This window comes from Schistocerca nitens, chromosome 4, assembly GCF_023898315.1.
Source record: "Schistocerca nitens isolate TAMUIC-IGC-003100 chromosome 4, iqSchNite1.1, whole genome shotgun sequence".
Taxonomy (NCBI): Eukaryota; Metazoa; Arthropoda; class Insecta; order Orthoptera; family Acrididae; genus Schistocerca; species Schistocerca nitens.
This window is the reverse complement of record NC_064617.1, coordinates 536091854-536106384: the sequence shown is the minus strand read 5'-3', so window position 1 is coordinate 536106384 and position 14531 is coordinate 536091854. Positions and strand designations below refer to the sequence as shown.

The 14531-nt window shown below is 45.7% G+C and overlaps 1 protein-coding gene across 1 annotated transcript in view; it reads right to left on the bottom strand.

The window, feature by feature from the left end:
- Positions 1 to 14531, bottom strand: part of LOC126252420 (low-density lipoprotein receptor-related protein 4) — an 827262-nt gene that overhangs the window by 271737 nt on the left and 540994 nt on the right. Inside the window, exon 7 of the mRNA XM_049953310.1 lies at positions 5346 to 5458. Within this exon, the coding sequence (XP_049809267.1) occupies positions 5346 to 5458 (113 nt within the window). The remainder of the gene's footprint in view (positions 1 to 5345; positions 5459 to 14531) is intronic.

Genomic DNA, 14531 nt, shown 5'->3' with positions numbered 1-14531 from the left:
CTGATATTCACGGTACACTCGTGAAATGGTCTTACGAGAAAATTCCCATTTCATCGCTACATCGGAGATACTGTGTCTTATCGCTCGTGCGCCGACTATAACACCACATTCAAGCTTACTTAAATCTTGATAACCTGCCATTGTAGCAGCAGTGACTGAGCTAATAATTGCGCCAGACACTTATGTATAGGCGTCTCCAACCGCAGTGCCGTATTCTGACTCTTTATGTACGTCTGTATTTGAATACGTATGCATATAACAATTTCTTTGACGGTTCAGTGTAAAAATGGATGTACCAGGTAGTTATAATGGAAGTGATGCTACTTACAGAGGACCACGGTGTGCTGTAATAATCATATGGTAGCGGAATACGGTAGGTGTTTATACGGAGCCGATTTACGCAGGAAAAAGTTAGTTCAAGTTTTGCCCGCCAGGTTCAAATCTGGCGCTGTGAATGCAAGAAAGACGTATAGAAATGTTAAATGTGTCCATATGTAATAGATTAGGAACGGGACGTGGGCAGGGAAGGTCAAAAACGTGAGACAGACATAATGTTGATTTTATTATTAACCACCGCTTACAGAATTTGTTCAGTATGAGCACCGGAGACGTCAACTAGGTGCTGCATCTGTAAAATGATATGATCAAAAATTGCTCGCAGCAGTGCCGGTGGAATCTGAGCAACGTGTTCCTGTATACTGGTCTTCAGATCAGGAGGAGATTGAACGTGTCCCTGGTAAATGCTTTCTTTTAGATATCCCCAGAGCCAAAAGTCACATCCATTTAGATCAGATGATCTTGCAAGACATGCATCTGGAAAACGTCAGGGCATATCACGTTCGTGGAAGGTTGCATTAAAGAGATCTTCCACTGGGGGAGCTACAAGAGATGTTGCCCCATATTGCATGAAAACAGTGGCTTCCACACAGCTGCGCTCTTCCAAATCGGGGATCGCATGCTGTACAAGGAGATCTCGTCGCGGTACAGCTGGCAAGCCCTCCGAGAGTATTCTCTTCAAAGAAGAAGGACCGAGAGTAAACATGCTTGTGAATATACGCCACATGTCACATACGGCGTGTGCAGTAGCTCCTCGTGCAAAACAAGCTGTTTATAAGTATCCCAAAATCGGCAGTACTGTGTAAGCACTGCTCTCTTTAGTGTAATATGTGCCTCGTCACTCCACAGAATATTGGCCGACCACATGTCACCATGTTACTTATAATCTGTCTTGATTGCAAATTTTTTTTTTATTCATATGACCGGTTTCGGTTCATTCAGAACCATCTTCAGATCTGATATTTCAGTTACAGGAGTAACCCGTCCAAATCCAGCAACTTTCACATGCTGCGGAGTAACCCGTCCAAATCCAGCAACTTTCACATGCTGCTTCACATGTGAAAGTTGCTGGATTTGGACGGGTTACTCCTGTAACTGAAATATCAGATCTGTAGATGTTTCTGAATGAACCGAAACCAGTCATATGAATAAAAAAAAATTTGCAATCAAGACGGATTATAAGTAACATTATACAATCACTGGTTGCTGCTATCCCATCAGACATTATGTCTGTTTTTGCAAACATGTCACCATATCCGATCTGTACCAGAAACCGAAAAGCAGATTCAGACCGCTGCTGCGGATCATGAGGTTTGAGGTGCTTCACAGTCTGGATGTTGTACATGTACCAGTTTAAAATAGACCTCAAATCTCTCAGTACTGTTGACCATGGGGTGGACAATTCTCGTGACACTGCAACAGCACTAGCACTACCCGGGGCAGGTGCTGCATGTCACAGCAACAGCAACCTCCTCAATAGCTTCCTATTGTAGGTGATGCACCAAACTTGCCCGTGCTTTCGAATTTGCTTATCACATTCTTTAAACAGGTTAATGACATCAGGCCTCTCCTAGGACCTTTCAGTCGGCGATACTTTCTCAGTGCAACACTGTAACTGCTGCCGTTCATATACGACAGTTGCACTAACAGCTCACGGTCTCTTCTCGAAAGTCTTACTGTTCGGTCACGTTATGGTTTGTCAAATGATAGTGTGGTTGTCATACTGGTATACAAACACTGTACAGCTCCTAATTTGCACCTGGTGGCCAACATTGGAACGAATATTACTTTCCCAGCGTAAATCGGGCCGACATTAATCGATTAGCAGTTTCGCTGTCATTTGATAATTGCAGCCCACACTCGAACTCCTCATCTATGTTCCACATCTCATGCTAAGTCACTGGACGTATTTCAGCCAAACTTGGTAGAATATCACTCACTGGCTGGAGAGAATCGCTGTGGTGGTAAGAACCATCCACCGATCCAAGGGTTTGGAGTAGGAGGTGAAAAAGCAGTGTAGCCCACGACAAGTGAGTACCCATACTTCATTCATCCAGTAGTCGAGAATGGATTCGCTCCGCGATTTGCAATGAACTTCACACAGGATTTCAAACCATTAGAAAGTTTTTTCGCTCACAACCCCACAAAATTATGAACGGAAAAAAAGTTTATCGCTTACCGGTACTACGTTTGTCGCTTGATGCATTTATTAAGCAGTAAAACTTTCGCATGAATCATGATGTTTTAATTTATTACTTCTTTACTACTAATTGTATTCGAGAACATTTTGCAGACAGCATTCACATATACCACTGAATGTACCTGCAAAATTATATCATTGTGTGACACATAGTTCAAGAGATACGACGTCATAAACACTGAGATGCGTGAAAACTGACGCATCATGTACGACTTTTTAATTTATGAGTCATTTGATACTAACTCTATTTGCAATACATTAGGCAGAAAGTATCCACATATGCCGCTGAATGTACCTACAAAAATGTATTATTCTATGACACAGTTCACGAGATATGAAGTCAAATACTGAGATGCGTTAAAAACTGCCGTTTCATGCATGACGTTTAAATTTATTATTTCTTTATTACTGATTCTATTTACAACACATTCCGCAGACCATAGAAATATATACCACTGGGTGTACCTGCAAAATTATGTCAGTGTATGATGCATAGTTCAGGAGGTACGAGATCATAAACATTGAGCTGCGTGAAAATGTAGCTGCAGTGTGAAATTTGCTAGAGACGCAGATGAAATGTGTGTACAAATACTTGTGAAATACTTCAAACGTATGTTAAATAATTTTAAATGTGTGTTCATGGGCAAAGCCCCGGATAAAAAGTTCATCCCAAACTCCTGGAACGATCTGGAAAGAAATACTATGGGGCTAAGAACCACCACTACCACCTACTGGGGTGGGAGTGATAACGTGTAGAGTGAAGGGGGTAGGACGAGACGGGCAGACAGAGAGGGGGAAGGAGGAAGTGGGCAGAGAGAGGGAAGAGGAAGAGACGGACCGAGATAGGCAGTGGAGGAAATGAGAAGAGAGAGGGACTGGAAGAAATGGACGGATCGATGACAGAGAGGGAGGGAAGGACAAAATGGTCAGAGTAATAAAACAGCTACCCACTTCACAACTTGCGAATTGACCAGATAGAACAGATTCATCCGAGGTGTCTAGCACTTCTGAGCCGAGCTGCTTGTAGGTTTCCGCCCTCTGTTGGAGGCGAGACGGTATCGTTTAGTTGACATGGTTGCGATTGTTTCGCTTCTTCTCGTGTTGACTGGCGCCACTCGGTTTCGCAAGCATTGCCTGTCCGCTAGTGGCAGCAGCGGCGGTTGTCGATATGTAGTAACTGTTGTCCTATCTTTGGGGCGACGTCGTTGTTTTGTCGGGTCGTGTGAGTGGCGATTTCGGTTGGGGACTGAGGAGAAGCCAAGTCCGCACAGTGCAAGAACACGCCGGGACCGCTGGCGGAACGCATGGGCTGCCGGATGGAAGGGCTGTGGTCACGAGGGTGCACGACTTCGTCGTAAACCGGATCCAGCAAGCTTTAAGATGAGTGCATTTCAATCCAAGTAAAGTAACCTCCACCATTGTGACATCCCGCGCTTCTCCAGTGACTTGGGTTCGTATTGCTGCTCGTAGTGTCGCCGAGGCGAAGAGCAGCAAGTGGAGTGCTTGGGGAAGGCGAATCTGATTAACTTTCCTCGACTTCTTATTACTGTTTACTGCGTTCAACTTGTTACAATTTGATAAGTTCAACTAGAAGAAATTTTCTTGTCTGGTGGCCGCTAACGCCCCACTTACCTGCCCTTGGGGTTAGTGTATGTAACGGCAGTGTACATTTCCTCGCCTTGCCGCTGCTGTCCGGTAAGGCGTGTAGTTTTTGACAGCTTTCTTGATTGTAGGCCGGTTGGTGATTCCTCTGGTGGTACTGATTCGTTTTTCGTACTGGGGGCTCTAAACACAGTATTCTGGACGTAGTGCAGACCGCCGGTTCCGGCTTTGGCGTATTGTTCCATCGTTGCATTTGGTTTAACGGACGTCAAGTAGCTTCAGCAAGATTATCATTAGTCATTCATTAGACTGCCACTAGTCTGAGTTATCATCTTGTGAAGTAAATGCAACTCTTGGGTGCCTATCTCATCGCTCGCGGAAGTGTTTGTTGCCGGACCTTCTGAGAGGTCGATTCCTGGAGCACAGTCTGGATCAGTTTACTGCCATTCCTGGCATCTGATGCCGTCTGCTGTGTTTGTGGCGACTTGTCTTTAATATTTCAGTACCTGTAATTTGTAAGTTGCAGCGAATTTTAAATAATTCTTAATTTATTGCCATTCCTGGCGTGTAAGGCCTTCTGCCCAGATCACAGTTGCTTGCTTTTAAAACATTATCTGTTGTATCTGTATTAATGGTGATTTGCTTAATTGTATCTCACTGAAAACACTATTATTTACACTGTTGTTTATTCCTTCATTAATAACGTGTAGTATTTTTATTTATTGTTGAGTCTGGAATTACTGGTTTAAAATAAATTGTGTGTAACTATAAAAGGCAACCAATAGTAACTGATTACGGCCCCGTCCAGAATCGGAACCGATTCCTGCCTTCCCTTGATCACCAGCAGGTTTCAACTTCCTTGATTATAAACGCGTCATATCACCTAAGTTCCACCACCATACAATCCCAAAGTCTGTTGAAAAGATGATGTGGTTTCCGGAAACTTATTTCTGAATTTGATTTACGAATTCTTATGCGAAGGAAAGCGTTTTATAGCTGACATGTGCACAGTTAGGTAAGAAGACAAGAAAACAGTACTTGTTCCTCAGCACTACGAACACTACACAGACAGTAACTCGGTGGCACTGTATAATACACCACCGTAGTGTTGCTTTTGTCACGTCATATGCGAGAATGCGCCAACAACGATATGTTAATGTAGTAATCAATGTCACTCGCTACATAAACTCGCATGAAGGGTACTTACGGCAGTCGACTTCGTCGGAGCCGTCGGGGCAGTCGGACTCCAGGTCGCACTTCCAGGTGAGAGAGAGGCAGCTGCCGTCCGTGCAGTGGAACTCGTTCTCGTGGCACGACCTGCTGAACGACGGATACAGCCCACGTCAGATTGCGACTGGACAGACTTATCTGAGAACTACAGAGCTATCAAAAATAGTGGACGGTAGTGAGGGTCATATACCAGTCGAGAAAGTCTTCACTACAATTCACGATAATGTCGTTTAGCGGGGTTTCAGAGTTATTTTAGGACAATAATTCCAAAATACTTTACCTTCTTCAATTACGTGTCTCTTTGGCCTGATATGTGCAGGAGCTGGAGACCTTCCGTTACAGGCAACTACACTATCTGACCAAACCATCCGGGCACCGATTAGTGGACATTAACTTGGGGTGCGTCAACCATTCATCTTTACGAAGGCTTGAACTTTGCTGGGGACGCTTTCAATGAGATTTCTAAATGATTACGGAGGAATAGCAGCCCATTATTCCTCAAGAGCCGAAATCAGACAAGGTAGTGATGTTTGACGCTGGGATTTGGTGCGAAGGAACCGTTATAATTCATCCCGAATGTGTTCCATTGGGAGCTGATCCGGATTCTGGGCAGACCAGTCCATTTCTGGAATGCTGTTGTCCACAAAACATTACCTTACAGGTGACACTTTATAACAAGGTGCAATGTCATGCTGACACAAGCATAGTCCAAGAACTGTTCCTCTACTGCACGCAGAACACAATGGTCTAAAATGTGTTCTTATCCTTCTGCATTTTCCATTTTCTTAAGAGCAATGAGGGGACTACACCCTAACCATGAAAAACACCGCCTTACCGTAACCTCCCGGAACCACTTTCGCCTTTGTACTTCACTGTTGCCACTACATATGATGGCACCTAACGTTCTCCAAGCATTGGCCAAACCCAAACGCTGTCATCGGATTTCCAATTACCAATTGTCCCCTGGCGTCATTCTTCATACCACCTCAATCGTGGTTTCTCTGTGAAATGTGTGGCTTATGAGGAGCTACTCGTGCATTATACCCCACTCTTTTTAACTTTCTATGCACCATGATCATTGTGCTGGCTGGACTGCCGTAACACTTCGGAACTCACGAGTAATTCCTTCCGCTGATTTCATATGATTTTTCACAACGACCCTCTGCAATGTTCGACGGTTCCTTTTCATCAGCTCACGAGCTCTCCCTGGTCTTGGTTTGGCAGCAGTTATTCCTTTGCGTTTCCATTTTACAATCACATTACCAACAGTCGACCTGAGCAGTCTTAGAAGAGTTGAAATGTCCCGGATGGACTTGTTTCTCACGTTCGAGGTAACTGTACTCTCCTGATGGATCTATTCTGCTGTTATTGCTTGTCTACTGACAACACAATACTCGCCGCTTCCTTTTACAGTGGCTGGTCAGTATCTCGTAACATCTACGGTTAATTCCGCTATCCCGATATTTTTGATCACATAGTGTACACACATCAAGCATTTACATTTTCACACTTATCAGTTCTGATATGTCGATGTGATTGGATACAAAATAGCTAGTCAAAAGATTAGTAATAATAACAACACTTAAAACGAAAACGTTTAATAATTACATCAGCATGAAGGGAATGAAATGCGCTCTGTTAGGGAAATTATCTCGCGCAGTATATACTGGTGCACTGACAGAGAGCAACATGCACTTAACGCCACCTTAAGCAGTCAGCATCCTCCAGAAATTTTGTGCAATATCATATGGAAGTTTTGATGGAGAATATTACGAATGTCAGAAATTCCAAATTTAATAAGTTTTGTTTCATTAGTTTTTATATAGCCCTCACTAACAACATATAGATGTTTTCGAAAGCGCTACAACCAATCGCCATAAAGCTGACACTTTAATTACTAAATCTCTAACAGGATGATGATGAGGTCCCATACTCCGAGGAGTGTAGGGGACGATGCGGGAGACCTGCACCGCTGACTAGGCAAGGTCCTAGCGGAGGTAGTTTGCCATTGCCTTCCTCCGACCGTAATGGGGATGAATGATGATGTTGAAGACGACACAACACGCAGTCACCTCGAGGCAGGGAAAATCCCTGACCCCGCAGGGAATCGAACCCGGGACCCTGTGCGCGGGAAGCGAGAACGCTGCCGCAAGGCCACGGGCTGCGGACCTTTAACAGGAAAGTAACAGTGAACCTAAGGCATTGATTGTTGCGGATGTTGCAGAGCTCGTTTCTGGTCTGGCATTGTCATACCCCGTATGTGGACGAATTCTTCGTAGTCGAAACTCGTATACAGCACGCTGTTTCTCACGCACCTACATAGTTATGTTATACATCGCCATGTAGCGCGTTACAATTCGAAGCCCTCTAGCAGAGGACTGCGAATATTTATTTTCTGTTTAAGAGGTTCAATCTCGCGTCTTTCTCAGAGTAAATTCACTCAGTCTGTAGCGCATTAGTTGCTCACTGAATCGCCAGCTGCATAGCTCATTAACGCATCAGTGTCCATTGGAGACAAATCAGGAAGGTAGTTAGTCTTGCTAGGATGGTCAGGATGTGTCTGTGCTGTGTGCGGATGCAGGAAAGCTGGCCGTACTTCGCGAACAGCTGAATACGGTTTCGGCTGCTGCCTCGGCGTGCGGCGGTAGCAGAGAATCTGGCGCGCCGCATGGGACACCTCACTTGTTTTGCCCACGGGCTCTGCTTCCGATGCACTTCCTAGTGTACCCGACGCGGTGGATCCACCTTTACTGCAGGGTGAGTGGCAGGTGGTAACGCGTTCGCGTCGCTCGAGGCGGAGGGCCTATGTGGACACTGGCTGCGTGGCCTCCCATTCACCCTGTGAGTGAACAAGTGGCCGCTCCTTCAGCAGGGCCCGAGCAGGCACACGGGGAGAGGGTTTACTAGTTATCGGGAGCTCCAAGGTCATTAGCATTATGGAACCCCTTAGGCAGATAGGGATGGAAAGAAAGCCAATGTGTGCTCGGTAAATCTGCTGGGGGGCCTCATCCGAGATGTGGAGACGTCCTTGCCTGCGGCTATCGAGCGTGCAGGGTGCAGTCGTTTGCAAGTTTGGCTCACGTCGGCACCAACGACGCCTGTCGAATGGATTCTGAGGCCATACTCAGTTTATACAAGCGTCAGGCAGACGTGACGAAGACTGCTAGCTTCGCGCACAGGGTGCAAGCAGAGCCAGCAATTTGCAGCATTGTTCTGAGAGCTGATTGGCGTTCTTTAGTTTGGAGGGTCTCAACCAAAGGCTTCGTTGACTCTGTGACGTTTTTGGCTGCAGATTTCTAAACCTGCGTTATCGTGTTGGGATTTGTGGGACTCCCCTTGATTGGTCAGCGGTGCTGTACACAAAGGAAGTAGCTACTCGGGTGTGAAAGTACTTGTGAAGAGCACGTGAGAATTTTTTATGTTTGGCCGTAGTTTGAGATGCTCTGATGAACACTTGCCAGTCGATACGCAGTAAGGGAAGTCAGACGGCGGTTAGAGTAAATTTTATCCTCAAAGTACTCGTAATGAAGTTCCCAATTTTACTGCCCTCCAGGAAAGTTCTCGCGCTCAGATTATTCTTGGGACTGAGAGCTGGATGAAATCCGAAGAGGAAAGCTCTCAGATATTTAGTGAGTCGTGGAATCAGAGGCCGTAGGTGATGCAGTATTCGTTGCAGTTCACCAAAATATTGTCTCTATTGAGGTCAAAATTGAGTGTGACAATGAAGTTATCTGATCGTGTATAAAAGGTGTAAGTGAAACCAAGTTAATTGTTGGATGTTTTTACCGGCCACCCTATTACGCTATGACAGTTCTTGAGTCATTCAAAGATAGTTTGCAATCAGTAGCGCTTAAATACTCAGATCATGCAACACTAGTTGGACGCAACTTTAACCTACCGAGTATAGACTGGGATGTCTACGGAGTCATTGCGGGAGGAGGGGGGGGGGGGGGGTGCAGACAGACATTCGTGAGAAATAGTGTTGAACACGTTTCCTGAAAACTGTCGTGAGCAGCTAGCTCGGCAGCCCACGTGCAATGGAAATATCTTAGATCTTGTCGCTACAAATAGGCCGGACCTTATCGAGAGTTTCAGTATAGAAACAGGGATTAGCGATCATGATGTCTTTACCAAAAGTGGTTACGAAAGTTCATAAATCAGTCAAGAAGGCTAGGAGAATGTTTCTGCTAGATAGAACAGATAAGCGGTTGTTAGCATCTCACTTAGTGTACTAACATCACTTAGTTCCAGTAAGATGGACGTACAGGAAATATAAGTAATGTTTAAGCAGATTGTAAATCGTGGTCTGGAGAGTTACGTGCCTAGTAAGTGGATAAAGAATAGAAAAGACCCATCATGGTTTAATAATGAAATTCTGAAGATGATGAGGAAGCAGAGGCTGTTGCACTCACTGTTCAACAGACAACGCACAAATAATGAAAGCAAAGATTGGTAGAGCTTCGTGCGTCTGTGAAAAGGTCAACGCGCGAAACATACAACTACCACCGTCACACTTTAGCAAACGATCTGGCAGAGAACCCGAGAAAATTCTGGTCGTATACAAAATCGCTAAGCGGATCTGAAGCTAGCATTCAGTCCTTTGTTGAACAGTCTGGTGTAGAAGTTGAAGGTAGCAAAACGAAAGCCGAAGTTATAAATTTCACATTTAAGAAATCGTTCAAGCAATCGTACAGACATACCGTCATTTAACCATCGGACAGACTTCCGAATGGACAACATAGTAATAAGCATCGCTGGCGCAGAGAAAGAGCCGAAATGTTTGAAAGCAAATAAATCACAAAGTCCAGACGAAATCCCAGTTCGGTTTCATAAAGAGTACTCAACGGCATTGGCCCCTTACCTCTCTTTCATCTTGAATCCATCGTCCAGAACAAAGAAAAAAGAGCTAAGAAACGTAAAAGAACGGACCCGCAAAATTACAGACCAGTATCCCTAACTTCGGTTTCCAGCAGAATCCTTGAAAATAATCTCAGTTCGGATATAATAATCTTTCTTGAGACTGAGAACGTTATGTCCATCGTTTTAGAAAGCATCACTTGTGCGAAACTCAGCTTTCCCTTTTCTCACGTGATATACTGCGAACTATGGATGAAGGGCAACATGCTGACCCGATGTTTCTAGATTTCCGCAAGACATTTGAGTCGTTGCCCCATTGCAGGCTGTTAAAGAAGGTACGAACGTATGGAGTAATTTCAGAGATATGTGAGTGGCTCGAGTAATAGAACCCAATATGTTGTCCTCGACGGCGAGTGTTCATCAGAGACAAGGGCATCGTCAGGAGAGCCCCAGGGAAGTGTGATGGGACCGCTGTTGTTCTCTATATACATAAATGATTTGGTGGATAAGGTGGGCAGAAATCTGCGGCCGTTTGCCGATGGTGCTGTGGTGTACGGTAAGGCGGCCAAGTTGAGTGACTGTAGAAAGATACAAGAGGACTTGGACGAAATTTCTAGTTGGTGTGATGAATGGCAGTTAGCTGCAAATGTGCAAAAAAATGTAAGTTAATGAGGATGAGTAGGAAGAACAAACGTGCAATGTTCGGATAAAGTATAAGAGTGTCCTGCTTGACACAGTCAAGTCGTTTAAATATCTGGGTGTAACGTTGGAAAGCGATATGAGGTGGAATGGCCATGTGAGGACTGTGGTAGGGAAGGTGAACGGTCGACTTCGGTTTATTCAGAGAATTTTAGGGAAGTGTGGTTCATCTGTAAATGAGACCGCATATAGGACGGTGGCGTGACCTGTTCTTCAGTACTGGAGGAGTGTTTGGGATCCGTACCAGGTCGGATTGAAGGAGGCGGGCTGCTAGATCCGTTACCGATAGCTTTGAACAACACGTAAGTGCTACAGAGATGCTTTGGGAACTCAAATTGGAATCCCTGGAGGGAAGGCGACGTTCTTTTCCATGATCACTATTGAGAAAGTTTAGAGAACCGACATTTGTAGCTGGGTGCCGAACGATTCTACTGCCGCCAACATATATTGCGCGTAAGGACCGAGAAAATAAGATATGAGACATCAGGACTCATACGGAAGTATACAGATAGTCGTTTTCCTTCGCTCTATTTGCGATTGGAATAGGGGAGGGAATTACTATACAGGGTGAGTCACCTAACATTACCGCTGGATATATTTCGTAAACCACATCAAATACTGACGAATCGATTCCACAGACCGAACGTGAGGAGAGGGGCTAGTGTAATTGGTTAATACAAACCATAAAAAAATGCACGGAAGTATGTTTTTTAACACAAACCTACGTTTTTTTAAATGGAACCCCATTAGTTTTGTTAGCTCATCTGAACATATAAACAAATACGTAATCAGTGCCGTTTGTTGCATTGTAAAATGTTAATTACATCCGGAGATATTGTAACCTAAAGTTGACGCTTGAGTACCACTCCTCCGCTGTTCGATCGTGTGTATCGTAGAGCACCGAATTGCGTAGGGATCCAAAGGTAACGGTGATGGACCTTAGGTACAGAAGAGACTGGAACAGCACATTACGTCCACATGCTAACACCTTTTTATTGGTCTTTTTCACTGACGCACATGTACATTACCATGAGGGGTGAGGTACACGTACACACGTGGTTTCCGTTTTCAATTACGGAGTGGAATAGAGTGTGTCCCGACATGTCAGGCCAATAGATGTTGAATGTGGTGGCCATCATTTGCTGCACACAATTGCAATCTCTGGCGTAATGAATGCCGTACACGCCGCAGTACATCTGGTGTAATGTCGCCGCAGGCTGCCACAATACGTTGTTTCATATCCTCTGGGGTTTTAGGCACATCACGGTACACATTCTCTTTTAACGTGCCCCACAGAAAGAAGTCCAGAGGTGTAAGATCAGGAGAACGGGCTGGACAATTTATGCGTCCTCCACGTCCTACGAAACGCCCGTCGAACATCCCGTCAAGGGTCAGCCTAGTGTTAATTGCGGAATGTGCAGGTGCACCAGCATGCTGATACCACATACGTCGACGCGTTTCCAGTGGGACATTTTCGAGCAACGTTGGCAGATCATTCTGTAGAAACGCGATGTATGTTGCAGCTGTTTGGGCCCCTGCAATGAAGTGAGGACCAATGAGGTGGTCGCCAATGATTCCGCACCATACATTTACAGTCCACGGTCGCTGTCGCTCTGTCTGAGCCAGCGAGCATTGTCCACGGACCAGTAATGCATGTTCCGTAGATTCACTGCCCCGTGGATTGTGAAACCCGCTTCATCGGTAAACAGGTAGAACTGCAACACATTCTCTGTTAATGCCCATTGACAGAATTGCACTCGATGATTAAAGTCATCACCATGTAATTGCTGATGTAGCGACACATGAAACTGGTGAAAGCGGTGACGATGCAGTATGCGCATGACACTACTTTGACTCAGTCCACCGGCTCTCGCAATGTCCCGTGTACTCATGTGTGGGTTCATGGCAACAGCAGCTAACACACCAACTGCACCCGCTTCTCCTGTGACGGGCCTGTTACGGACCCGTTTGCGTGCTACGACCATACCTGTTGCATACAGTTGGCGGTAGATGTTTTGCAATGTGCGGCACGTTGAATGCTCTCTGTCCGGGTACCGTTCTGCATACACCCTGCAGGCTTCAGCTGCATTTCGTCGACACTCGCTATAGATGAGTATCATGTCTGCCTTTTCAGAGTTCGAATACACCATGGTCACAGTTCCTACAACACTACACTATCACAGACGTCTGGTACCATGGTGTACTACAGTTAGTCCGCAGAATAACAATAGCAGCAAGCGCTACATGCGGACACTGCGACAGCTAAACCAAACCACAACAGTGCACTACAGCCACACTCGTAAACACGGTCGTCATAGTAAACATGTCCCTGCAGATGCTGCTCGCCGACCGTGGCCCGTGTTTGTTACAACACGCAACTGAACGTCGGAGGTCTCAAGCGTGAACTTTAGGTTACAATATCTCCAGATGTAATTAACTTTTTACAATGCAACAAACGGCACTGATTACGTATTTGTTTATATGTTCAGATGTGCTAACAAAACTAACGTGGTTCCATTTAAAAAAAACGTAGGTTTGTGTTAAAAAACATACTTCCGTGCATTTTTGTATGGTTTGTATTAAACAATTACACTAGCCCCTCTCCTAACGTTCGGTCTGTGGAATCGGTTCGTCAGTATTTGATGTGGTTTACGAAATATATCGAGCGGTAACGTTAGGTGACTCATCCTGTATATATACACTCCTGGAAATTGAAATAAGAACACCGTGAATTCATTGTCCCAGGAAGGGGAAACTTTATTGACACATTCCTGGGGTCAGATACATCACATGATCACACTGACAGAACCACAGGCACATAGACACAGGCAACAGAGCATGCACAATGTCGGCACTAGTACAGTGTATATCCACCTTTCGCAGCAATGCAGGCTGCTATTCTCCCATGGAGACGATCGTAGAGATGCTGGATGTAGTCCTGTGGAACGGCTTTCCATGCCATTTCCACCTGGCGCCTCAGTTGGACCAGCGTTCGTGCTGGACGTGCAGACCGCGTGAGACGACGCTTCATCCAGTCCCAAACATGCTCAATGGGGGACAGATCCGGAGATCTTGCTGGCCAGGGTAGTTGACTTACACCTTCTAGAGCACGTTGGGTGGCACGGGATTCATGCGGACGTGCATTGTCCTGTTGGAACAGCAAGTTCCCTTGCCGGTCTAGGAATGGTAGAACGATGGGTTCGATGACGGTTTGGATGTACCGTGCACTATTCAGTGTCCCCTCGACGATCACCAGTGGTGTACGGCCAGTGTAGGAGATCGCTCCCCACACCATAATGCCGGGTGTTGGCCCTGTGTGCCTCGGTCGTATGCAGTCCTGATTGTGGCGCTCACCTGCACGGCGCCAAACACGCATACGACCATCATTGGCACCAAGGCAGAAGCGACTCTCATCGCTGAAGACGACACGTCTCCATTCGTCCCTCCATTCACGCCTGTCGCGACACCACTGGAGGCGGGCTGCACGATGTTGGGGCGTGAGCGGAAGACGGCCTAACAGTGTGCGGGACCGTAGCCCAGCTTCATGGAGACGGTTGCGAATGGTCCTCGCCGATACCCCAGGAGCAACAGTGTCCCTAATTTGCTG